This window comes from Euprymna scolopes, chromosome 17, assembly GCF_053919585.1.
Source record: "Euprymna scolopes isolate OS-2025 chromosome 17, ASM5391958v1, whole genome shotgun sequence".
Classification (NCBI taxonomy): domain Eukaryota; kingdom Metazoa; phylum Mollusca; class Cephalopoda; order Sepiida; family Sepiolidae; genus Euprymna; species Euprymna scolopes.
The window spans coordinates 17,419,583-17,445,882 of NC_136498.1; the positions used below are offsets into that span (position 1 = coordinate 17,419,583).

At 36.6% G+C, this 26,300-nt stretch overlaps 1 protein-coding gene across 2 annotated transcripts in view; it reads left to right on the plus strand.

Annotated features, from left to right (window-relative positions):
- The first annotated feature begins 5,928 nt into the window (after positions 1-5,928).
- LOC145296699 (E3 ubiquitin-protein ligase TRIM23-like) overlaps positions 5,929-26,300 on the plus strand; it is a 70,175-nt gene continuing 49,803 nt past the window's right edge. For both annotated transcript variants that reach the window (XM_080142676.1, XM_080142675.1), the window contains exon 1: positions 5,929-6,027. In XM_080142676.1, coding sequence (XP_079998802.1) covers positions 5,929-6,027 — 99 coding nt within the window. The remainder of the gene's footprint in view (positions 6,028-26,300) is intronic.

Here is a 26,300-nt window from a genome sequence, read left to right on the forward strand (position 1 = left end):
GAAACAGATATGGAGGTGGACCAAGATCCGATCAACCACAAGCCAATGCAGACGAGTCCGGTCCCACGACGCAGCATGAGGGTAACACGAGCACCAAGGCCACTTTCCCCTCAAATGCAAGGACCAACTCACTACTACACGGAATTCTCCAGTCACATGACCACAAAACGACGGTAGTGTGGTCACATGGTGGGGGGAGGGCATGTAGAGAATAGGAACGACCATTAAGACGGGACACACAAAAGAGTGACACCGTCGTCGGATTAGTAGTATATATAGAGCACGCACGCACGCACCGGGGGAAGAACGACGACTACGACGATAGTCGACTCGGAAACTTTACACAACCATTGCAGTTGCTCTATTTGCATCAGGAAGACAAATCATAGGTCGAACTCTTGTGTTATCTTGGATTGCCTTAATGAGATTAGCTTTTGCCCCGGACCACATCTCACCAACTTCAGTGAACAATGCTGGAGGGGTTTTGCTACATTCATGTTCTCTGATGAAACCGATGATATCAACATTTCGTCCACTGGCAATCACCTGAGTTATTCGTAGCAGCGAAGATACTTTTTCACTTTTTCCTGAAGCAGATTTATTCTTGAACTTCCTTGGCTTCTGGTTCTGCGTGCAGAAGGTTTGGAGATTAACCTTTGCAGTTGAGGACGATACTTTCCAGAGCATTGTTCAGTACTTTTACTCCCAATTTTTTCGGTCCTGGATATGACCTTAAACTATATCCGATGGTGAGGCCCCAGCTTGCGGGCTTTGGGGAATGTGGAGCCACCTCTTCATTGCTATTGCTCCCAGGTCCACTCTGACCCGGAGTGGTAGTACCTGTTGGGTTCCCAACTATGAGTTAAATAGAAACTGACTTGAAAAAAAAAATATATATATATATATTTTCTATTAAAAGCTTTTTCTTCAAAATCACTGGATTCGGCATTAAATGACCTGGAAAGAGTTGATATGATGTAAAACAAAAAAAACAACTAACCCAATTTCTTCACCAACGTTAGATGAACTTTCATGGTTTCATTCGCGCATTGGCCTGTGGTAATATTGATTATTGTATGAATTAGTTTCTATTGCTGCCACCATTTTGATGATCATTTGCTACATGTTTAGGACCAGACTCTTGGTGAGGATGTGTGCTGTTAAGGTGTAGCATTGCCTTCAGCTCTGCTGACATAGCTGCAGTAATAGGCTATATGTAAACGTATTTGGTGCGAGCAGCTTTGTTCATGGTAATTCCATCCAATCCACTTGCCTCTTTTGTATCGGCATGAGACTCCATTGTGTTCACAAGCAGTCCGCCTTCCAATGAATGATCCTCCAAGAAATTGTTGTTCTACTTCTGGTGCTGTATCTGGTATTTTCTTAATTTCAGACAAGTACAGAGGCAAGGACTGCTGTGTATACTTGTAGTGGCCAGCTGCTGCAAGGTAGGGAAGCATATTTGCACACTCATGTAAATGCCTCTTCCAATTTTCTTCTTTCTGATAGAATATGAATCTTTGAAGGATATCAGTCATTTGTAAGAAAGACCCAGAACGCTGCTGTGCGTAACTGCTCAAACCAGTTGTACTCTAAGCAGCTCCAGTCATGGGTGGACTTTCTCGATTTGTAGAACTTTTTTATCTTGGATCTTCAGAGCAGTTTTCAAAATTGTTTCAACTGTGGCAACCCACTGGCTTGCGTCTTGTTCTGATGCCCACGATTCAAATGCCTCCAAATAGAAACACCAAATCACTTCACTCAACAGCCAGATGACATGAAATGTCTGGTAATAAGATCTTCCTCGCTGTGCCTGCAGTAAAAGGTCTGGACAAAACCAAGATGTCTTCAACACTAAACTCTCTAACAATCTTGCAAATTGCCTTCACGTAGTTGTGTGCGAGATGGAAGCCTCCTAATAATAGCACCACATGTCCAAAATCCTCAGGCTGTTTGTCTCTAATTTAGTACATACGAGCGACTTCATTAGTCGCTTGGTCTTATGGTAATATAATGGTGTATTTGTTACCAAGAATCTTTGAGATTTTCACAATCCTGAGCGTCTCTTCCTTGAGTACTGCCAGGTCTGTTGGAGAAGCTGGGATAAGTGATAGGTATTCAATTTTGTTCACTCCATGGTGAGTAGACACCCTTGCACAAAATGCTGAAAATCCAAGCAACTCTCCAAGCTTTTCGTCTGGCACTGAAATCACCTCAGAGGTACCAATAATGCAACCTATCTGCCAAAGGAGCAAGATGTCATCAGCAATGCTGTCTGAATCAGTTTCTAAGATTTCTATGGCAGTGATGTATTGTAAGGATCTTAATGTTTGCCTGTCTCTAGGAGCGATGTTTACTGGGCAAAATTCTTGGTCTGGAACTTTGACTAATATCTTCTGCCTTGCTTTATATGTTTTGAGGACATTAACTTTGATGGTTTCAGATCTGGTGGCTTTCATGTTTTCGATGACAATAGCAGTAATTGCATGGAAGCTGCCACCATCTAGAGTTTTCTTTTGCCAATCAATGTTGTCCATTGCAAAGACATGGGGATTTGTTGGTTCTCGTGTTATGTTATTTTGGAATGTAGATTCCATCTGCTTCCATCTGTAGCATGATATCACAGCTTATTGATGGGGTGATGTAAAGTGTCGTAACTGATACTCTGATGCAATCTGTGACTCATTGTGATCAATGCCTTGCTTCTGGTCTGGTTGTACAGATGGTATGCTGTTGCCATACTCAGTGGGGTGGGAATATCAAATGTGTGTTGGAGTAGTTATTGAGAAAGAATGAGTATTTTCTCCTTCATTAGATCATTAACAACAACTCGCTTTAAATTTTCACTAGATTGTACAACCTTCCCATACAACAATATCGAAACAAAATTAAATACTGAATCGGGAACCAACTTGTCCACAGCAGCACATGATATTTTTCACGAGTCTCAATTTTGTTATCTCATTTACATCTCTTGCAGTCGGCTCTGAGTATCTTGGCTGCTCGTTGAAGACTTTGGTAATCTTTGTCGATTCTCAAGTCATCTTGGAGTTGCTGAAGCTTCTGGAGTGCATTGCCCAAAGGAAGTAATGGTGAGCAAATGAATCCACCTCCAGTACTCTGCCCAATAATTGAGATGCGCTTGCCATAGTGTTGCTGCAGTTTTAGTTTCAGCAATGATGACCTGTGTTTATAATAAATACATGAATTTACTCCTTTTGTCCTTCTTCGTTCGTTATTTTTGACAAGTAGTGTTTGAATAGTATTCCTTGTGTCCACAAACATGGATAAAGATGTTTTATTTATGCTTAGGCAAGGTTACAACAGTTACTGATTTTCGGATTTCAACAATGACCATCTTGGATTCCATCAAATATCTGGTCTCCAGTAACTATTTTGTAAGATTGTGCACCTAGAAATTGATTCTATATGTCCATAGAGTAAAATTGATTCTATATGTCCATAGAGTAAAATTGATTCTATATGTCCATAGAGTAAAATTGATTCTATATGTCCATAGAGTAAAATGGCAGTGCACAACTATTTACAGCAGGAAATATCCGTTTTTCAAATATTTGGTCATCTGGCCCCCTAGGTTATGAGTAAAAACAAAAGTTTCTTTCAATCATATTAAAATAGCCGTTGACATTTTAACATCTTGGATCGCCAAGTGAGTGAAAACATATTCTTTTATAAAAAAAACGCATTCTTTTATAAAAAAAACAAACAAAATAGAACAACATATATATATATATATATATATATATATATATATATATATATATATATATATATATATATATATATATATATATATATTCCCCACCTATGCCAAAATAGCTCCACTGCCTTGTGAATGCCTTGGCAAAGGCTAAGGGAGTAAACCCTGACAAAAATCTGTTTTGGAGTCCTGATAGGCAGATGGTGAAGCACTTCAACATCTTTTCAGCAAGTCCTACAGTTGTGCTGCCTTTGATTATATTGGCTTGCCTTTCTGTCGGACTTTGCCTGCTATGGTGAGAGAGGCACCCTGGTAACTGGGCAAACCTAGGTCTTCTTATCACCCAACCAGACTTGCATCTGGAGAGGCAAATTCAGTTTCGACTGTATAGCCATAGCAGATGCTACAGTGCTTGTTTTGCGAGGCAGAAGGTTGCCATCATCATCATCATCATCACCACCACCGTCGTCGTCATCATCACCACCACCACCACCATCATCATCATCATCATCATCATCATCATAATCACCACGACAACCACCACCATCATCATCATCATCATCATCACCACCACCACCACCACCACCACCACCACCACCACCACCATCACCATCATCACCATCATCATCATCATCATCATCATCATCATCATCACCACCACCACCGTCGTCGTCATCATCATCATCATCATCATCATCATCATCATCATCATCATAATCACCACGACAACCACCACCATCATCATCATCATCATCACCACCACCACCACCACCACCACCACCACCACCACCACCATCATCATCATCATCATCATCATCATCATCATCAGTCAGTCAGTCAGTCAGTCAGTTTTACTTCATTTTGTATTGTTTAATTGGTAACATGTAAATAATTTTAAACAAATTTACTTATTTTATTCTCTAGCTAGAAAGTGAGGCATTTCTTTTCCAGTGGGAAAAAGTTTCAACTGTGTATAAAAAAATACAAGAAACGGTTGATAGCCTATTTTAAGGGCCAAAAATGGAGAAATTTAAAAGTGACGTGTTGGACATCATAAAACACCAACAAAATCAACAACTGTAATTACAAAATGAATAAATAGAATATCAGAAGAAAATGGATGAACAGCTTAGACTATAAGAGAATTTCAATGGAAAAAACTGAAGCAAATAAAAAAGATGTGAAACAATGTTTGTTCGTATCTACTAAGAACAGAAAAAAAAAATTATACAAATTATCAAATAGGGTCAAAATGTTGAAGATGAAAATTCATCTTCACAAAATGCTATTTGGAGTACTATCAGTAATTTTACTTTTGACACTGAAAACGGAATTACGTTTGATTCGTATTTTAAATGATACAAAGATCTATACGTACTGTGCAATTTTTTTGCTGTCAAGAAAATTGGGTATGGTTGAATATACCAAATTTAAATGTGTGTGTGTGTGTGTGTGAAGTGGGAAGGGGTCGTATATGCTCATCAAATAATTTTCTGATCAATTTAGTTTTTATTTTATCTTTACCCAGAGTAGAGTACCCGACTCAAGGCCAACAGCAAACGGTGTTCGACCAGGTTTAGTTCCTGATGTTAAGCTTTAGCCATAATATAACTTTTAGTAAGGGTTTTTTTGACTAAACAATATAATAAATTACCCATAAATTAATGGCGAAAGTCAAGATTGTCTGCTATATTTTTGACTTCCGGTTCCTGTTGTCCAATTTGCGGGATAATTAAATCTGGTTCGAGCGGACAAAAATCAGTTCTTAACATGGCGAGGAGGATATTCAAGAGGATGATGATCATTAATCTGACGGAACCATATCTTGCTTGTCACAGTCGTCCCAGCTGCAGAGCAGAAACCGGAAGTCCAAAAGAATCAAACAATCTTGACCATAACCAAACTAAAAACTAAATAAAAATTAGTATTAAAACTCAGCAAACCAGAAGAATAAGCGACCCAACACAGGAAGTTTTTAATATCAGGAACGGAATCTGATTGAACATCGTTTGCTGCTTATTTCTAGTCGGTTACTCTTCTGGTTTGCTTTTAAATACTTTCTGTTTATTTAATAATTTCTAGATTTAAAAAATGATATTTGACAGGTGAAATACAAAAGCAGCTAACACTCTTTATTTTATAACACGAGTGTTCATCCATAGTTTAAAGTAATATTTTTATTATGTGCGGGGCTGCCGTGTGCATTAATGTTTGTAAACATGGCCACTGGCGGAGCGGCCAGTTACTCTTCTTGCAGCGGTTCCGTCCTTATGTCACAGGATAATGGCGTGCAACCAGCCGACAATGTAAGTAAAAGAAAGTCGAATGCCACGAACGACACTAACGCTCTGTAAATGGTCTCGTAGTCTTTAAATCTCCCTTTTTCGTTATCTAGTGTTTTACAAATTAGTGTTCGAATGATAATATGGAAGTCCATAAAGGACACAATCCATTTCGTCTACCTTTGCCGTTTGTACGTTTTTATTTCAACTTGTTAGTCGTTGTTTCTGTTTATTGTCTTGAAAAGTTACTTAAAAACATAAACCCAGAAAGACCATTTTCCTCCTTCGTTTGTTCTGTTGTCGGAATTTTTTATTTTATTGTTGTCGTAAAGAACTTCTTTTTTGTATGACATGTGTGTATGTGTAGTCATCGCTCTCTGGAATTTGTTTACTGTTTGTTATACCTGCTTGCTCCCATTTATTTGCCTCTCCGCGAGAGGAGAGATAGGACACAAGTTCGATTTTTGGAGGAGGAAAATCCAGCTCCTTCAAAAGAAGCACTCTGGATTGAAACAAAAATTTAAATTGCCTCCGTTGAGAAGGATTTCTCCATAATTGATCGAGGACAGTAAAGATGAAATGCAGTATCAGAAACATGCTTGTTTTTTGCATTGACAAACCAGTAGGCCGTATTAAAAGGGTCTTACTAACTTCATTTTATTAAGTTTTTTTTTTTTTTTTCAAAAGAGAGGGGGTAGTTGTTCTGCAACCCCCTCCCCCATTCACATTCATACACCTGAACATTTTCTGGGAAATAAAATTCAGTGCTTTTGAGGAATAGACATCCAACGAACGAGAGAGAAAAAAATCAAATTCCGAGGCTTCTACACAATACGAACTGAACTAAACCGATTTTGCAAACTAAACCTAAACTTGATTTAGTTGGTTTAAAATTGGGTTAGGATTTAAAAAAAACAACAACTCTCAAAACAATATATATATATATATATATATATATATATATATATATATATATATATATATACACAGTTTGATTTGTATAGTGTTTATTCTTCGTAGGTTTGTATTACTGTCTGTACACAGATTCGAAAAAGTTGTCAAAAACAAATGTATAACAAATAAATGTTATCAAAGACAAGATAAGTTACTTTGTTTCTCGGTACTTAATTTCATCAAGTATTTTTTTTTTTTTTTTTTTTTTTTTTACAGCGAAAAAAACAATTTGTTATGATACCGAGTAAAAGGTTCGATTTTTAGGAAGAAAAGCTAGTATTAAAGATGGGGAGGGAGTGTCGGCGCTTTAAATTTATTTATCTCCTCGTGGCGTTTCTAAACTCCAAACAAAATTTTTTTAAAATCCAAGATCTGCTTTCAACGCGCTCTCATAAAAACATGTTTTTTCCGATGTAAAAAAAACAAAACAAAAAAAAACTACTCGATCAAATTAAGGGAATTTTTTTTTCGGAGATCTTCAGTTCAAAACGGACGTGTACACTATAACCTTTTTAAGATATTTTCATTTTTTAATGTCTTGATTAAACTGTTTTCTCCCTAACTGGATATGTTTTTAGTGTTTTTATTTAATGTAACATGTTTATTCAACTCGAAAAACATACAGTGTTTACCGATGTATTGGAAAGTTAAAAATGGCGCCCGACTCTCTCTTTGACACGGTAAGTTTGGGAAAAGGAGTTAAAAATAAAAAAAAACTAGACAAAATACTGTTAGAAACTCGTTCAATATATGTTACTGTGACATAGGCCGACATATATTCAGTGGGTTTTTATCCGTATTTTGTCTATGTCACAGTAACATATATTGAACGAGTTTCTAACAGTATTTTGTCCAGTTTTTTTATTTTTAACTCCTTTTCCCAAACTTACCGTATCCAAGGGAGAGTCGGGCGCCATTTTTAATTTTCAAATATATCGGTAAACACTATGTTTTTCGAGTTGAATAAACATGTTACATTAAATATAAACACTAAAAAAATATCCAATTGGGTAGAAAAGTAACTTATCTTTCCTTTGATAACATTTATTTTTTATATATTTGTTTCTTGACAACTTTTTCGAATCTATGTGTACAGTAATACAAACCCGTTGGCTACCTATTCCTAAAAAATACCTAAATTCATCAAACACTGGATTTCCTAAGTAGTCAAGTCCATAGAGTAAATGCAGTGTTCTAAGAATTTATTTATCACATCCCAATTTACTTCCTGCAGAGGCAAAAGAATCCACAAATACAAAAGCCATACCTTTCAAACTCAAAATTTATTCAAAAGTAAATGAAAGTTTATTGGTTCTGGTATAGTCCATTTGCAATACGGTGGCCGGTTTTGCCTCTATAGCATAGAGCCGGTAGTATGAACTCTTATTGTCGGAGTGTTAGTTCTTTGTTCCTCGAAAGGATCCATGTATATTCATGGTGGACTCAGCGAGAATATTGGCGCCTATAATTAGGCATAATGAAAGCCGCTTGGTACTCTAGATGAATTGAGATAAGATCCAATATTTGGTAAATAAAACATGAAGAAATGTTCATGAATGTCATCCTGTAATCAGGATAATTTCAGCAATATAAAATTGTCTTTGCTTGTAGAGATGTGGTCCTTTGTTCACCAACAGTTTGGTGATACAGCATGAAGAAATTGACGTAGCTCCCTTCATGTGTGGGAGCTGCTGAATTGGAGTCCATCCCTTGCCGAGTTCCTGCTTAGACTGTAAAATAAAAGCATGATACAAAAAGGGTGCCAAGCAATTCACTTGACTCATTCAAAATTAACCAAACACGGCTAACCACCAAACTGCGTGGGCGGCCTAAACAAAAAAGATGGCGAATGTAAATGGAATTTCTTACAGTATTTTGGTGAAAGTATCGAGTTCAAGAAAAGATTATAGACCAGCAGTATCCTCCCCCTCCCAATTTATTGGCCTTGTGTACAAGTTGTTAGATTTATGAGATGAGGATTAGTCATTTGAATTATTCGAAGTATTATTTCCATTTTGAGTGTCATTTTTAAAACGTTTTGGTCGTTGTAAACTCCGACCTTCTTCAAGTGCATCTTGTCGAACTCTGGAATCTGGACAGAATTTCGACTGGAACCCTTTATTTACGTCATGGGGGTAGCATGCTCTCGTTTTGTCAGTCATGACTGGATAGAGGTCCTAAGTAATTTGCAATTGTATGTTTTCGGTTCCCCACACTGAGAATTGAACTTGATTTTTTCCAAGTACTCTAACCACTGCGCCACGGGTCCAAATTTTCAAGTTCAACAGAAACATTCCCCAGTTTGACAAGATACATCTGAAGAAAGTCGGAGGTTACATCAATCAAACACTGTAAAAATGACACTCGAGATGAGAACAGTAGTCCAAATAATCCAGATAATTCACATTGTTTTGTTTGTTTTATCTTAAAAATAATGCCTATTTTACTGTCAATTCTTTTGTTTATCTTTTGTAAACTGTTTTGGTTTTAAATTATTATTATTCTATTGAATTCTGCGTTGAACAATGCGCCATGAATTCACTTTTCGGAAATTTGTGATATAAATGATTTCCTTTAATTTATTTTTCATTCAATTTCATTGGTTTGATATTAATGATATTGTTATATTGAAGTTTTCTGCTTTATAGGGACAAATGTTTGCGATTAGTTTTGCCTTGCATTGAAACTGGTGTTGGAACAAACAAACGCTATCGTCATCATTGTAAAGTGTCGGCAAGACGACGTATATTTGAAAGTACCCTCGTGGCAGGAATGTCTTGTTTAAGTAGCTCGCTCTCGCCTCTCATGCAAGCGGGTGAGTCTACTTCTATGGGGGTGTGACGCCAAGACCACTCCAGTCTTGTAACTGGGTGTTTTGGGTTAGATTATACCTCTACAATCATATCGAATGAATCTGAAGATTCTATTGTTGACATTTGCTTCCCCAACATTTTTCTAGAAAGACATCTGGGATTATGGGAGGTTGCCAAAATCCTAAGTGAAAGTGATTTTTGTCGAACGAACTGGATTCGAATTTGGGATACTCAGGTCGTTAGTTTGTATTATTGACCACTTGAGAACCGTTGCCTTCTATTAACAGACTGAGTTAAAAAAAAAAAATTGGACACATTAAATTTATTTATTACTAATATAAATATATTTACTCGGCATTGCTCGGTTGGAGAAATTAGAGAAAAATGATTCAAAATATAGTCACATTTACTTTTAAGAGGATTCCTTTAGTTTTCCCTTATTATATATTTTATGGTTAAAGTCAAGACTGTCTGCTCTTTATAATTTCCGGTTTCTGTTCCGCAGACGGGATGATGGTGACAAGCAAGATATAGTCGCTTCTGATCAATGATTAGCTTCATCTCAGATAATGCAAAAGCCCCCCCCCCCCCTTCACATGGCTTTCTTATTCGCTTGATCATGTCTGATGATCCAGCGAAATGGACAGCAGAAATTGGAAGTTTAAAGGAGTAGACAATTTCGACTATAAACTTTTAAAATATTCAACTACTAGTGAATAAAAAAAAATGGCGTTCATCAAGTTCCATTTTTTTTGTTTACAATAAAACGTCAGCTGATATTTGGGCTTGACGATGAATGAATGCACTAGAAAAGTCACTTCTGATTAATGTTTTAAAATATTCTATTATTCTGAAAAACATCCAAGTTCGTTTGTATGTTTCAAAACTGATAAACATTAATCAGAAGTGACTTTTCCAGGGCATTCATCATCAAGCCCATATATTAGCTGATGTGATACTGTAAACAAAACACAGATAAAACTTGATGAATGCCAAGAAAAAAAAAAAATCCAATGTGTATTTATCTAAGTTACACATTGGCAAGAAACACAGACACGCAAATTTGTTTGATAGTTTTCTTCTTTTTTTATGTGGGAGTCACTACTTATCAAGGTCCGAAGACCACTCAAGGATAAAGGTTAATGAATATAAGGTGGTTGTGTAGTAATCGTTAATGATGTAGATGTAGATGGGGTAGAATTTGGATTATTTAAGGGGATAGCTCCAAAAGAATTTGTTTACATTGGACTTGAAGTCTACCATATTATAATCGGCTAGGAAGCATATTCCACAGGCAGGCTGTTCTATGAAAGAAGCTTTGTTTAGATTTAGGCACAGATAGAGAGTGAGAGAAATTGTTGATAGTGGTTGTAGCTAATCGAGTGTTCTTTTTGGGATTTTTTTTTTTTACATGGGGGAACAATAGATTGGAGCTCAGACGAGCATTTGTTATGAAAATAACGATAGAGCAGACTCACAACGTCTTTTCTGTGGGAAAGAGATTGCAGGGAAGAAAAAAAGGGCTTCACCTTTTATTTGTACTTATATTAAAAAATTTTGTTTCAAGGTGGTGACAGAGTAAATTAGTTGATTTTATTTTTGACAATTCAATTTATTTTTAACTAGCCTGGGTGCCCGGGTGTTTAGAGGTGTGTGTTGAGCAAAAAAAAAGAAAAGTGGAAGTAGGCAGGAAGGCTCAAACTACACGAAGGAAGAAAAGAATGTGAAAAAAAAGGTGACGTCTTTGCTGTTACGTCCATCGCCAAACCGGAAGTGGCAAAGGTTTAAATTAAGGCTAGTCAATCAAAAAGAGGAGATGACTTTCGAAAATGTTGGCGAAAAAAGCGACCCCTCTTTGTAGAAAAGTGTCCAGTTGATGTGAAGGAATTAATGCTTTTAGCCAATTTTTCGATATTTGTCATCCAAAGGGTCGGGCTTCAAAACTATACCGATCTCGTGAAAATCCGTCGCCTCTGTCGAAAGTTTTAGGTGGACATACAAACATACATACATACATTTAAACAGACAGGTGGGATTTATATAATAGACTAGCAGGGGTGCCCAACATTGCCTGAGTGTTTGTAGGTTTATGTTTGAAAAAAAAAGTGGTGGTAGGCAGGCAGGCTCGAACTTCAAACCTGAGACTAAGGCAGAAAAGAAAGTGAAAGAAAAGCTGAGATCTTACCGTTGCGCTAAGACGTGACAGGAAGTGAAAAGCGTTAAAATTTAGTGATCAAAAAGTTGACATGCAGAAAGTGAAAGTTAAGTGAATGAGCTCACGTAGTTTGGCTGAAAGCCAGTTAAGCTTTCAGCTTTCCGCCAGCCATATTTGTTTCCCCACGATATTGGAGAAAACCAACTCCCACAAACAAGTAGTGTCCAAATGAATAGCAATTGTCTGATATGAGGGGGTTCCCCCACAGTGATCAAAACTAATTGCTTTCTGGACATTCCTTGTATGAAAGCCGGGAAGCTGTCTTAACTTTTGATTAGTTTTGCTTTTATATGAAAAAAACTGAACAAACATGTGACAGAACAGATAAAGTTGCTCAAATAAAGGTATACGATCTCCGTTCACAAATCGTAGATATTACAATCTAGGGAGTATATAAAAAGTTCTTGAAAATAATAACCCCTCCCGAGAACCTATCTGAAAAAAAAACGCGTGCACCACTTTTGCCTTTTATATACAGACTAGCGGAGGGTACCCGGCGATGCCCAGGTATTTTGAGGTGCGTGTGGTTTTGGGTAAATCAAACCTCCGGGAAGGGGGGGGGGTTAGAATAAAAAAAAAAGTTTTGGTAGGTGAGTATGAGGATCGAATCCGAGCCTTTAAGGCAAAGTTGGAAATGAAAGTGTGAAAAAAAAACCCTGCGACGTTAACCACTGGGCTATGGCGACATACAACGGAAGCACGTTTGAATTTATTTATTTAAGTATTGACAGGTGGCCGCAATAAGTTAACTCTGCTGCTTCTATGTGACCTAATTAATGAGGTCAAATAGAAGTCACGCAGTTAACTTTTGCATTTGGGTTTGTTTACCCAACTTTGACTGATTTTTCCCCAACAGATGTTGGGGAGGGGGAAACAAGCTCCCCCAGCAATTGTCTCATATAAGAGGAGTTTGTCCTCACATTGATCAAAGCTGATTGCTTCTGGACGTTTCCCAGTGCGATGCCGAAAACTCACAGATTGAATTTAGTTTCACTTTATTTATACTAAAACGCAAAACAAACAGGCGACAGAGCAAAATGGCACGAATCTCTTAAAAGTCGACGTAAATAAATGTAGAGGCGACCCACGTTCCCAAATCCTAGATATTATTATCTAGCGGGTATATAAATAGTTCTAAACGATCGTAAACCCCCAACCCCACCGAAAGAAGCCTTTGCGAGACATACACGAAATGGTCACACACATTTTGCCTTTTATATATATAGAAGATAAACACTGAGTTTATTGTTTGCTTATTACAAAACAAAACATACACCCTCTCCCTACCACTAAACCTTAATCTGGGTGGGAATAATAATAAATTTTAAACAGTTTCATGCAGTATCAAATTTCGGGCCTTTATTTATTTGTATTATTTATTTTTATTATTGTCGTTTCACCCCAAACAAGGGACAGGGCAACTTAATCGTGAAGGGTTTCTATTTGGGACCAGATTTGCAGGGATACTATTTATGGGGTTGGGCAGTGAGATGTCTGTTCATATTACACTTGAATTTCTGCATATCAGTACAATCAGGGAAGCAGGGGCACAGGAAGGAATTCGAAAGTGCAGCAGTTCAAGAGAAAACCCTATCCAAGTAGAAGGCTCTATGGCATCTAAGGATTTCTACAGTGTAGAGGTGGGATTTTGCTGCTTGTTGGGTTTGTTGGGGATATTGTCGTCGAGCAATGCAAGCTGCTGTGCTTTATCGCCATACAGAGTTTCAGTTTTAAAGAATAATTTCCTTCATGTCAAGTGTTTTTACTTGACCACCATGCAGTTTTGCTTTCCATGTTTTTCCAAATTAAAACGACTTGTTAATATTTCTGTGTTAGGTATTTATTTAAATTGAAGTAACAAAATACTGATATACAAAAATACAATTTAAAAAATTTTTCAAATCAAAATTTTTTATAAGTTGCTCAGCATAGTCCATGCTAAGAATCGGCATGTCTTTTTTTAAAGTCTTTTTTATTTTTTTTTCAGTTTCTTATTAAAAAAAAATTAAAGAAATGTCCTATTTATATTTAATATAATCCTTTTTCACAATGGCAGAATAAATATTCAATTATAAACTCATAGGCCTAGAACAAAATTGCTACTCTTTATAGAAATAAACTCTGATTTATTTTTTTTTTTATTTATTTCTTATTTTAGTACTTACTAAACATATCCATTATATTTACTTTTCCATGCCTTTTAATTTTTTAAACATTTATTTCAGTCTTTCAGTCCGTGACAAAGTAAATTTTTTCCAAATTTTATAACTTTAGTAATCCGTGAAAAGAATTTAAAAACTGTAACGTTCCAAGAGACAGAAATCATCCACAAAATTGAAATAAAAATTTACAAAAATATGTTTAAGTCAAATGATTCTTTCCAAATTCCTATCTAAAACAAAACAAGCTATTTGCTATGTTAAAATGAGTATGAAACAATATCCCTCAAAATAATGCATAGATTAGAACATTCACCCTTAGTACTGAAAATAACATTGAGGGAAAACTATGGTCCACACATAACATCCTTGAGTAACAAAAAATGAAAAAAAGAAAAATTCAAGTGAGAAGACAAGAAAAAGGGCAAAAAATTGTACTCCCCGACTTTTTGTTTTAAGTTCTCTCCCTCGGTCTAGTTTGTTTTTATGTCCCTTATTTGCAACTGCATTTTTCCGTGGTAACATTTATTTTTCTTTCTTTCTTTTTTCTTTATTTTCACTCTTTTTTTATTTTATTTGTTTTTGTTTTTTTTTGTAAAAAAAATCCTGGTTACGGCACCAAAATAAATATATGTAATGTAGGATTTACATTTTAACTGCGTCGCTACATATCAAACCTCTCGGACCCATGCATTGTCTGTTACCCTTGCAAAAGAACAAACAAAAAATAAGGGAAGAAATAAAAAAAATAGTATTTTTTTAACTGCAAATGAAATGGATTTATTTGTGGTTCTTCCAACAATAACGCATTTAATTATCTAATTATCTGCTATATAACATGCTTTTTAAAAGTCTTTTTCTCCACCACCTCATGCCGGCCATAGCCAGCGTTTTCTCACCCTCAATTTCATATGCCCATCTTTCGGCATGCACTTCTTTTTTTTTTTTTTTGCTCGACCACCTTCAATTGACGTCAGTGCATGCACACTTATTTAATTTGTATGTGTGCTACTTCGAATATTTTCACTAGTCAGCTGTCCTACGTCTGCTGTGGACTTTCTTATACGGACGCCATGTTACATATTAATTAAAATTGCTTTCAAAGGAACTGCATGTTTTACTTCAATAATAAACCATGAGTTACACCCCCTGTTTAAGTTGTATTTCAAAATAATGGCAGATCACTGGATCGTGAAAGTAAATGTTTTATGTAATAATGTAGTAATACGTTGCTAATTTCGACATGACTATTATTTAGAAAACATTACTTTTAGTTGAAATTCCATTAAAAAAATTTTTTTTATTGCTCTGAACAAACAGCAAACAATTAATTTCAAAATAGAAAAGACAAATAAACAACAAATGAGTTTCATAAACAAATATATAAAAACCTTACAGATTGGCACTTATGGCGATAAACAAAGATGAAGAAAAACTTTTATCATGTACCTACTTGTCAGAGAATTAAGATAGTAAATTCCAAAAATCACAAAAATTGATCAAGTAGTTTTTTTGTTTTTTTTGGGAGGAAAATAAAAAAATAAATTTCTTGTTGTTTTTACTGCTAAATGAAAGCCCAAGCCATCTTAATGTTCTCTAAATTTTGTTTTTAACTTTTATAAAATAATGTTTCCCTTCTAAAATAATGTTTTCATTATTTGAAAATTTTATTTTTTGAAAAAAAAAAAAAATGCACATTCTGTTAATAAATTATTGTTTTGTTTTAAATTTTACGTTTCAGTTGTTTTTCTGACATTATCCAAAAACAACAAAAAATATTTTAAATGAAGGTCGGTTGTCTGCCCTTGATTCCTTGAATGAAATTTTTTTATTTTTACATCCACTTTTCTTTTATATCATAAGTTTCTTAAAACGTGACTAGCTAAAGTTCAGAATAAAATCACGCTTTTCTTTTAACGGTTAATTTAAAAAAAAAATCTTTTAAACGCTGTTAAAACTTAAATTCTTAACTACAGTTTGCATTTTGGAGACGGAAGTGTTTTTGTTGAGATAAGTGATTTCAATATTAATCATACTTTTTATTTTTAGATTCAAATATTTATAACTACATTTTATTTCAGTATTTAATTTATGTATTTCTGTTTTATTAAATACTAGCTTTTTTTCTCGTTCATAAATGTTTATTTATCTACCGAGTTGATTGCAAAAATAGATTACGAAATTGTACTCATTTTTAGTTCGTGAGAGGGGAATCTATCACCATACTTTCCCTTAAACATCTGTTGGACTATCACCATACTTTCCCTTAAACGTCTGTTGGACTTTTATTAAGTAGAATACTTAATAGTTTTTTTGTTTTTTTTTTTAATGGAGAGTAGAAAACGCAGTGTATGCGTTATCAGCAGCTCCTGTTACTCTCGCTTCTTCTTATTTGTCCCTCAGTCCTCATTTTTTAATGAGTGATTTTTCTGACAAAGGGAGAAGAAAAAGCTGTTTTCTAGGTTGGCAGTATTTTGCGCGAACAGTTGGCAAAGATGGCGGAAATTTTCTGTTTCTATGTCTATCCTTGTAGCCATGTCACTAGTAAGGGTGCTGGAGGTAAACGTTTTGTCTGGGCTGGTTGCTTTACTGGAATCAAGGTTTTTGATTAGCTTGGCAACATCACATACAGATATCTATATATCACATAGCATGTTTTCTGATACAGGAGGAAATATTGGAGGTTGGCGGCCTTGGTCGCAAAGGGTAGAATTAGCTGCAAAATTCTTGACAAAGATTTTGCCTTTGTCTGATGCTGACGAGATGACCTCTGGTCCATTGATGATAGTTGGGATAGAGCACACGCTTGTGTTCAGGATCCTGTTTGCTTTTTGCCAAAACTGGTGGGAACCAAGCCGCTGCTCAGCTACTTTGGACTTAACGGACTGAGCATACAACTCTCTTGTGTTCTTTATTACTTTCTTACAATGGTTGCTGGTAGTCCTGAAAGCAGCTTTAGTCTCAATACATCTATTACGTTGGAAGCAATGGAAAAAGTGATTTCTGTGTGCAATGGCAGCAGCACATTCTGGGGAGAACCATGGCTGGCTGTTAGGTTTTTGCTGGAACTTTTTCAAGTGTACGAAACGGTCTATACCTACAATTAACCATTCCATCAGGTCTGATACTATAGAGAACACATCCTTTTTAAACATGGCACGTAGAGGTAGATCTGATATAAATGTACGGAAAATTTCCCAGTCAGCCATAGTATATCGATATACTGTACGATGGAGAGGTACGTCTGAGGACTTATTACATTTCATTTTTATATTACTTGATACAACAGAGTGGATGGAAGATCCAAGTGGAGACAGAACGAAAGCTGAACACAGTTCAGGGCAAGTTGTGAGAAAAAGGTCTAGGAGACTCGCATACTGGCTGTCAGTGTCGGGCACACGGGTGGGTTCGTGAACAATCTGAGTGAGGTCATAAGCAATGGAGAAATCATGACAGAACCTCCCCCTCATCATCGGTCTTGTTTGAGTGGGCTAACCATTCCACATTGTGAACATTGAAGTTTCCACATACGCGAATGTTAGCTGAAGGATAAGCAGATGGATGTGGTCAATTTTCTCAAATATGCTTGGCTATATGACGGTATAAAAGAAATATTTTTTTCCACAATATAGCTGAGAATAAACTGTTTGAAATTTGGTCGAAAAATGAGTGAGCTGTGAAGCTTTGAAGCAGTTTTAAACAACTAAAACTGCCACTTAACCATATATTCAAACACGGTAGTCATAGCATTGTGAAAGAGTGAGACTTTTTTTTTTATAACGTCATATAGCCATTAATATATTTAAAAAAGATATGATGCAATTCATATTATTTTTGGAATAAATGTATCCATTGTAATTAAAATATGGAGGTGTACCTGAAATGAAACTAGTGTATTTTTATGTAATTTGGTTAGCCCACTCAAACAAAACAGATGAGGGGAGGTTATGTTTTGAATTTCCTATTGCTTATGATCTAACTCGGATTGTTCATGAACCCACCGGTGTGCCCAATAGTTATGGTCAGTATGCAAGTCTCCTAGACCTTTTTCTCACAACTTGCCCTGACCTACGTTCATCTTCTGTTGTGCCTCCACTGGGATCTTCCAACCACTTCAGTTAAGATAAAAACAAAATGTAATAAGTCCTCAGATGTACCTCTCCATCGTACAGCATATCGATGTTCTATGACTGACTGGGATAACTTCCGTACATTCATATCAGACCTGACGGAATGGTTAATTGTAGGTATAGATCTCTTCATACCCTTAAAACAATTCCAGCAAAAACCTAACAAAAAATATTCCAACAAAAACCTAACGGCCAGCCATGGTGCTCTCCAGAATGTGCTGCTACCATTGCGCACAGAAATCACTTTTTCCATTGCTTCCAATATAATAGATGTATTGAGAGTAAAGCCACTTTTAGGACTGCCAACAACCACTGTAAAAGAGTAATAAAGAATGCAAGAGAGATCTATGTTCAGTCCGTTAAGTTCAAAGTAGCTGAGCAGCAGCTTGTTTCCCACCAGTTTTGGCAAATAGCAAACATGGCCCCGAACAGAAGCGTGTGCTCCATCCAAATTATCATCAATGAGGTAATGTTGTCAGCATCAGACAAAGGCAAACTCTTTGCCAAAGACTTTGCAGCTAATTCTACCCTATGCGATCAGGGCTGCCAATCCTCTGTATTTCCTGTATCTGAAAACACACCATGTGACATACAAATATCTGTGCATGATGTTGCCAAGCTAATCAAAAACCTTGATTCCAGTAAAGCAACCAGCCCTGACAGCATTCCAATTATAGTGCTAAAAAAGCTTCAACCAGAACTAGCACCCATACTTACAAAGATGTTTAAGCATTGACTTAAGGAGAATTGCTTCCCAACACCCTGGAAAGCCTCATCAGTATGCCCCGTATTTACAAATTCAGGTGATCAGTCATCTCCCTCTCAGTAAAGACCAATAAGTCTCCTGCGTGTCATGAGTAAGTTGCTGGAATTTGTGTTAAATAAAGTAGTCAACCACCTTAGCAAAAATAACATTCTTAGTGACACACACTATGGTTTCTGTTCTGCTAGATCTACAACAGATGTGCTAACGGTTATATCTCATAGGATTAGCAAATTTCTCCACGGAGTCTTTTTTTCTAGGATAATTGCTCTTGATATATCAAAGGCCTTTGATAGAGTATGGCATAAAGGTTTACTTCACCAGATCTCCAGCTATAGTATAGCTGGAAATGTCTTCTCAATTATTAAATCATTTCTCGCTGCTAAATTCATAAGAGTAGTGGTTGATGAAATCAGAAGCTCACAGTATTAATGCTGGAGTTCCTCAGGGGTCCATTCTGGGCCCAACTCTCTTCCTAATCTACGTCAATGATCTCCCTAATCACATCCTAAGATCATTCGTAGACATTTATGCTGACGACACTACCATCAAAGGTAGTAAATGACCAAGTTCTCTCTAATTCTCTCTCCTCTGATCTTGATCACGTAGTACAATGGGGTAAGAGGTGGCTGGTTTATTTTAATGCATCTAAAACCAAGCTTCTATCTTTACATCATCAATGCTATGATTCCTGTCTGGCATCAATTATTTTTGGGGGGGTGCTCAATGTTTTGACAAGCTTCTTGGTCTGGCTTTTACTCTTGATCTGAAATGGAACACTTACATCAAATCTGTTGCCACGGCTGCTGGAAAAATGGTGGGATCCTTCTACTACTCCAGTAGATATCTCACTGCTGATGCAATTCTCAAAATCTCTACCTATATAAGAGTCAGGTACGTCCAAGGATGGAATACTGTTGCCACATGTGGGCGGGAGCTGCTAGAAAGGACTTATCCTGCCATGACAGAGTTCAAAATAGACTTTGTAGCCTATAGCCTAGTGCGGGATGCCCTTTTCTCTTCCCCTACAACCTCTTTCCCACAGAAGAGACATTGTGAGCCTGTCCTTGCTCTATCTTCATTCTTCTTCATTATTTTCATGGCAAGTGTTCGTCTGAGCTTCCATCTATGGTCCCTCCCTCACCAAATTTTCATGAAAAACACTCATCTAGTTCAAACCACTATCAATAATTTCCCCCACTATTTATCTGTACCTGAACTTAAATGCAGATTCCATGAACAAAGTTTCTCTCTTTAAACTACACGCCTGTGGACTCTGTTCTGTTTCCCGGCTTTCCAGCTGACTACAATATAGTTGTCTTCAAGTCCAATGTAAACAAGTTCGGTATGAGCCGTCCCCTTAAATAATCCAATTTACCAAATTTCCATTACTAACGATTACTATGGTATTGTCCCATTGACCACTGTACACTCATTAACCCTCCAGGCCGTTTAAAAAAAAAAAAAAAGAAAAAAAAAACATGTCGTTTAATGTGCACATATATAGACACCGTCATTTAGCATTAAATTGTGGCTGAAATATCCCCGACAAACCCGACAAGTAGCTAAATCCTACCTTAGGTGTAAAAAAGCCTTCTACACCAGTAGTTTCTTCCCTAAAACTGCTAGACTTTGGAACTCCCTTCCGGGTTCCTGCTTTCCCAACTGTACTGACATGCAGAAGTTCAAGTGTAATGTGAACAGATATCTTGCTACTCATCTCCCTTCATAATATCCCTGCAACTTATGTCCCGATAGTAGCCCCCTACTTCAAAATGGCACTGTGCCTTGTTTCGGGTGAAAATTGAATAAAAAAAATATTATGTTTACAAGCCAAACTGTGAACATATGTTTATCTTACTTTTAAATGTCACTTTTTTTTTTTTTTTTTTTTTTTTTTGCAGTCTCTTTTGTGCAAAATTTGCATTCAAGTGACATCTGTGCGTCATTTACAAATATTTGTTGCAAGTTGGAATATTATCTTCAGGTCTTATTGTCATAAAAGGACAAAAATAGGAACATTTTTGCAAATAAAAAATGGTGGATTTTAACAGATCCAAAGAATATGCAAGAAATATTTGTCTTCATCTCAACTCGTTGTTCTTAACCAGTGTAATTTGTGTAATTTGTGTAATTTGTGAGTTGTAACCGAGTTGTAACTAGAAAAATTAGATTTCACAAATTACAATTCATAATTCATTCTAAATGATTGAAGAAAAGTTTGGTTTATTGCAATAAATAACGTGTGACTCAAAAAAGTTAAACAATCAAATAAAACTGATTATGCCACATTTTTCCCCCTTTTAAATGTATTTCAGGAAATACGATGGATATATTAGAAGCCGTACACATGCCCGAATGTATTTTAAGCAGAAAGTTTTTAATTAATAGCTAAAATCGATGACCTTTATGGTTGATTGGCAACTCCCTAAAACTTTCTATGAAATAGATGTTGTAAAGCAGGTAGTAATGAAAAAAAAAAGTTGGAATTTATATTTTGTCAAAAGCACTAATTATCGTGACTTAATTATTTGGTGTGGTTAGAAACTAAGAATAAAAAAAAACAAAAAAACAATTTTCTAGTGACTATCACACATGTAATTATTTCTTTCTTTCTCTCTTTCTTTCTCACACACTCTCTCTCTCTCTCTCTCACACACACACACATCCTCTCTCTTTCTCACACATCCTCTCTCTTTTTCTCACACATCATCTCTTTCTCACACATCCTCTCTCTCTCTCTTTCTCACACATCCTCTCTCTCTCTCTTTCTCACATCGTTTCTCTCTTTCTCACACCGTTTCTCTCTTTCTCACATCCTTTCTCTCTTTCTCACACATCCTTTCTCTCTCTCTCTTTCTCACACATCCTTTCTCTCTCTCTCTTTCTCACACATCCTCTCTCTCTCTCTCTCTTTCTCACATATCCTCTCTCTTTCTCACATATCCTCTCTCTCTCTTTCTCACACATCCTCTCTCTTTCCCTCTCTCTCTTTCTCACACATCCTCTCTCTCTTTCTCACACATCCTCTCTCTCTTTCTCACACATCCTCTCTCTCTTTCTCACACATCCTCTCTCTCTTTCTCACATGTCCTCTCTCTCTCTCTCTCACATATCCTCTCTCTCTCTCTATCTCTCTCTCTCACTCCTCCTCTCTTTCTCACTCCTCCTCTTTCTCACTCCTCCTCTCTTTCTCACTCTTCCTCCTCTCTCTTTCTCACTCCTCATCTCTCTCTTTCTCTTTCTTTCTCTCTATCTCTCTTTTCTGATCCATCTTCATAGGTGCTTATATTAGAAGCACATTAAAACGAAAGTCAATCATTAACAAAATAAATTTTGATAAGTTACAACATACTTAAATGCTTATAATACTAACATGGTACCTTATTTATATTGTAACTAGCACACGATTCCTGTAAAAGCAAAACAAAACAAAAAATAAAACAATTATGACCTATGAATATTTAAGCACCATGGTCTTTACTGAGAACCACCTCGAACTGGATCCATCTAGATCCAAAAGTACTACAATTAAAAGTGAGTATGACAGAATCATCGGCCAGTTCTCTCTAGAAAAAGCAAAATACATAAGGAAATTAGAATGGATGAAAATCAAAGTAGACAGACAGAATTTGTTTATCGTATTTAATGAAATATATTTAAAAATATAATTCAATATCTTTATTATCGGTGGTGGTAAATGAGTGAGAGGGGTATAGGAACCATAAGAATTGACAGGGATCAATCTCCGGAACTTGCTGGTTGATTCAGCCTCAGTTTGGGCTAATTTATATAACGTTTTTGGATGTCCATGTATCCACCTGTAAATGACAATTCTGGGATTTTGCTGTCACTGTCAACTTAACCTCACATTCTAGGACATTTAATGATGGGTGTATTCCCATTTGCATGTGCCAGTTTTTTTGTTTTTTTTTACATTAAATCAACTGATAATTTATTTTATGAAAAGTTGTATTTACGTTGTGATATTATGGATACCCCTGTGCCGAAGTGTTAGGAAGGAAAAAGATAGGAAAAACTAACAAAATGAGGAAATGAGTTGATCAGTAAAACAAAAGCTATAGGAAATGAGGTTAGTAGAAAGACAAGGAGGGGGGGGCTCACCAAGGTGCACAAAAAGTGTTCACAAGTAGGATTGTTAATCAAGGTGTGCCCATGACTGATATATAGAGGTCAATATATTTAGTTAGTTTACAGACAGTTTTAGGAATGTGAATCAGTTTTATGACAGTTTACGGACAGTCTTAAGTTTGTGACGGCTGAGGATAATTTCTAATTTGGGACGGACGACTAAGATGTGAATGTTAGTGAGTAGAAAAGTGATGATTTCATACACACACCTAGAGCCTAGCTGATATCTGTTAATGTAGACATTGGTTACCTCCCTTGCTTGTGGTGATATAAATAGGAGTCGGCCATCTTGGTTTAGTCAGTTTCGTTCGTACAGTTTAGACAGACTACAAGTGTCTCAACAAATGGTAGCAGAGATATCCCTCTGTGTGCGACAAAACGAAAAAAAAAAAAAAAAAAAAAATTTTTTTTTTTTTTTGTACAGCTTGTCTGTAGCACTAGACAGATCGGATATCGGATATGGCAACTTCGAACAAACAACCTCCATTGTTGGAGGGGGAGGATGTTTACGAGAACTGGAAACAAGACGTTGAAATGTGGTCGTTGTTCACGGATCTTTCTGAGGAAAAAAAAGGGCCAGCAGTGTTTTTGACGCTACCACCGAATATTAGAGAATGTGTTCGTGAATTGCCAACAAGTGACATCGGCGGACGAGATGGCTTGAAGATCTTAATAAAGAAACTGGATGACATATATTTAAAGGATGAACACACGCGCGCTTACATGACTTTTAAGGAATTTTACACTTATAAAAGACCGTCAGGTACCAGTATAAATGACTTTCTTGTTCGTTATGAGTTTTTGTACCAAAGATTAAAAAAATTCTACATTATTCTACCGGAAGGAGTGCAAGCTTTTCTTGTTTTGAACGCGGTTAACATATCGGAAGAGAACGAAAAATTAGCGCGGACAACGTGTTCTGTTTTGACGTATCAAAACATGAAGGAATCGATAAAGAAAGTATTTGGTGACATTTATCGTGATGAAAATGTACCGGCAGTGAAATCAGAGCCCGAAATCGTCAACTATAATTATTCTAAACCGGGTAACAACAAAAGGCGTTTTCGTCGAGGACAATCTAATCCATGTGACCGAAGTGGAAACGTGTTGTTGTGTTACAAATGTCAGTCTCCGAACCATCTAATTAGAGAGTGTCCTAGAAATACGCCCAGGTTTACGAAAGCGACAGAACAAATACACTTTACGTTGTTCATTCAAGAAAATATTTATTTGAACAGTACAAATGAAAAAATCTCAAATCTTGTAAAGGAAACATTTGGAATGGCAGTCTTGGATTCTGCTTGTACTCGCACACTGGCTGGCGAAGTGTGGCTTGATGTTTATTTAGATACTTTAAATGAAAGTGACCTGCAACTAGTGAAGTATACGAACTCAGACCGGAGTTTTTGTTTTGGTGATGGAGTGGCTGTCACAGCAATTAAAGTTGCTAAATTTCCGGTTACACTCGGAGGTATAAGAGTTTATATCGAAGCAGATATTGTGAAAAACGACTTGCCTCTTCTATTAAGTCACAAATCAATGAAGACAGCAGGAATAGTGCTAGATTTCCGGAAAGATATGTGCTGGATTTTTGATAAATGTATTGAACTAAAGACCACAACTTCAGGGCACTATTGTCTCCCCTTAACAAATAAGTTGTTGGATCATAGTGGTACTAAGAACATTGTATTACATGTTCAGAATTTTGGTCAGTGTTCTTTCACAGAAAAAAAAAAAAAAAGCAGAAAAACTTCATCGACAGTTTGCTCATGCCTCGAAGGAAAAACTTGTTTCCTTGGTTAAAAAAAGTGGCAAATTCAATGACAAGGAATTTATAAAGGCGATTGAGGAGGTTTGTGAAAACTGTCAAATTTGCCTTAGATTTAAAAAAGCTCCACTGCGACCGGTTGTGGGATTGCCTCTTGGCAATAGATTTAATCACACAGTTTGCATGGATTTGAAAGAGTTCATCCACAATGAGGTGTGGATACTACATCTCATTGATGCCGCTACCAGGTATTCAGCGGCAACATTGATCAAAACAAAGAAGAAGGAGGAGATCATCAAAAACATCTTTATGATGTGGATTACCTATTTCGGATCTCCTGTTCGTTTTCTGAGTGATAATGGGGGTGAATTCAACAACGAACACTATAGACAGATGAATGAAAAACTCAACATAGAGACCTGTACTACTGCCGCAGAAAGTCCATTCAGCAACGGTACTGTAGAACGTCATAATTTGATAGTTGCTGAGGCAATGAAAAAAACAATTGACGATGAGAAGTGTGAACCTGAAATTGCCTTGGCATGGGCTATTTGTGCAAAAAATGCCCTCCTCAATTACTCTGGACACAGTCCAAATGAACTTGTATTCGGTTTCAATGTAAATACACCCTCAATTCTGACAGACCAGTTACCTGCTATGGAGTCCTCTACTACAAGTGACATGGTGAGAAAAAATTTAAATGCTCTCCATAGTGCAAGGAGAAACTTTTTGGAAGCTGAGTCCAGTGAGAGAATTAGGAGAGCTCTCAGGTCTAATGTCAGAACTTATGCTGATGAAGATTATGCTACCGGAGACCAAATCTATTATCGGAGGCAGGGTTTTAAAGGATGGCGTGGTCCAGCAAAAGTGTTAGGCAGAGAAGGCCAGTTTGTCTTAATCAGACATGGCGGAGCATTTTATAGGATGCATCCGTGCCAATTGATGAAAGTGAATAAAAACAACGAAAAAAGAACAAAAAAAGCTGAAATGCTGGGAAACACTACAGAAGGGAAGAATGAATACCTTCCAGTTGAGGAGGAGGAGTTGCAGAATCAAGTGGTAGAAAGTGAAGATATAGACAGAGAAGAAGTTGTTGATAGTTCTACCAGTTTAAGAGATAAGACTGAAAAACCTGGCCGAAATAAGACCATAACTTATAAAATAAATGGAAGTGAGGAGTGGAAGAAAGGAAAGGTTATGTCAGTACAGCCTAAATCAACTGGCAAATATAGTCATTGGATCAATATAGAACCTGAGGATGAAAACGAGGATCAAGTTTGTATCAACTGGAATCATATTGATCATTGGAGAGAAGTGCCCCAATATACTGAACAGGAAAATGT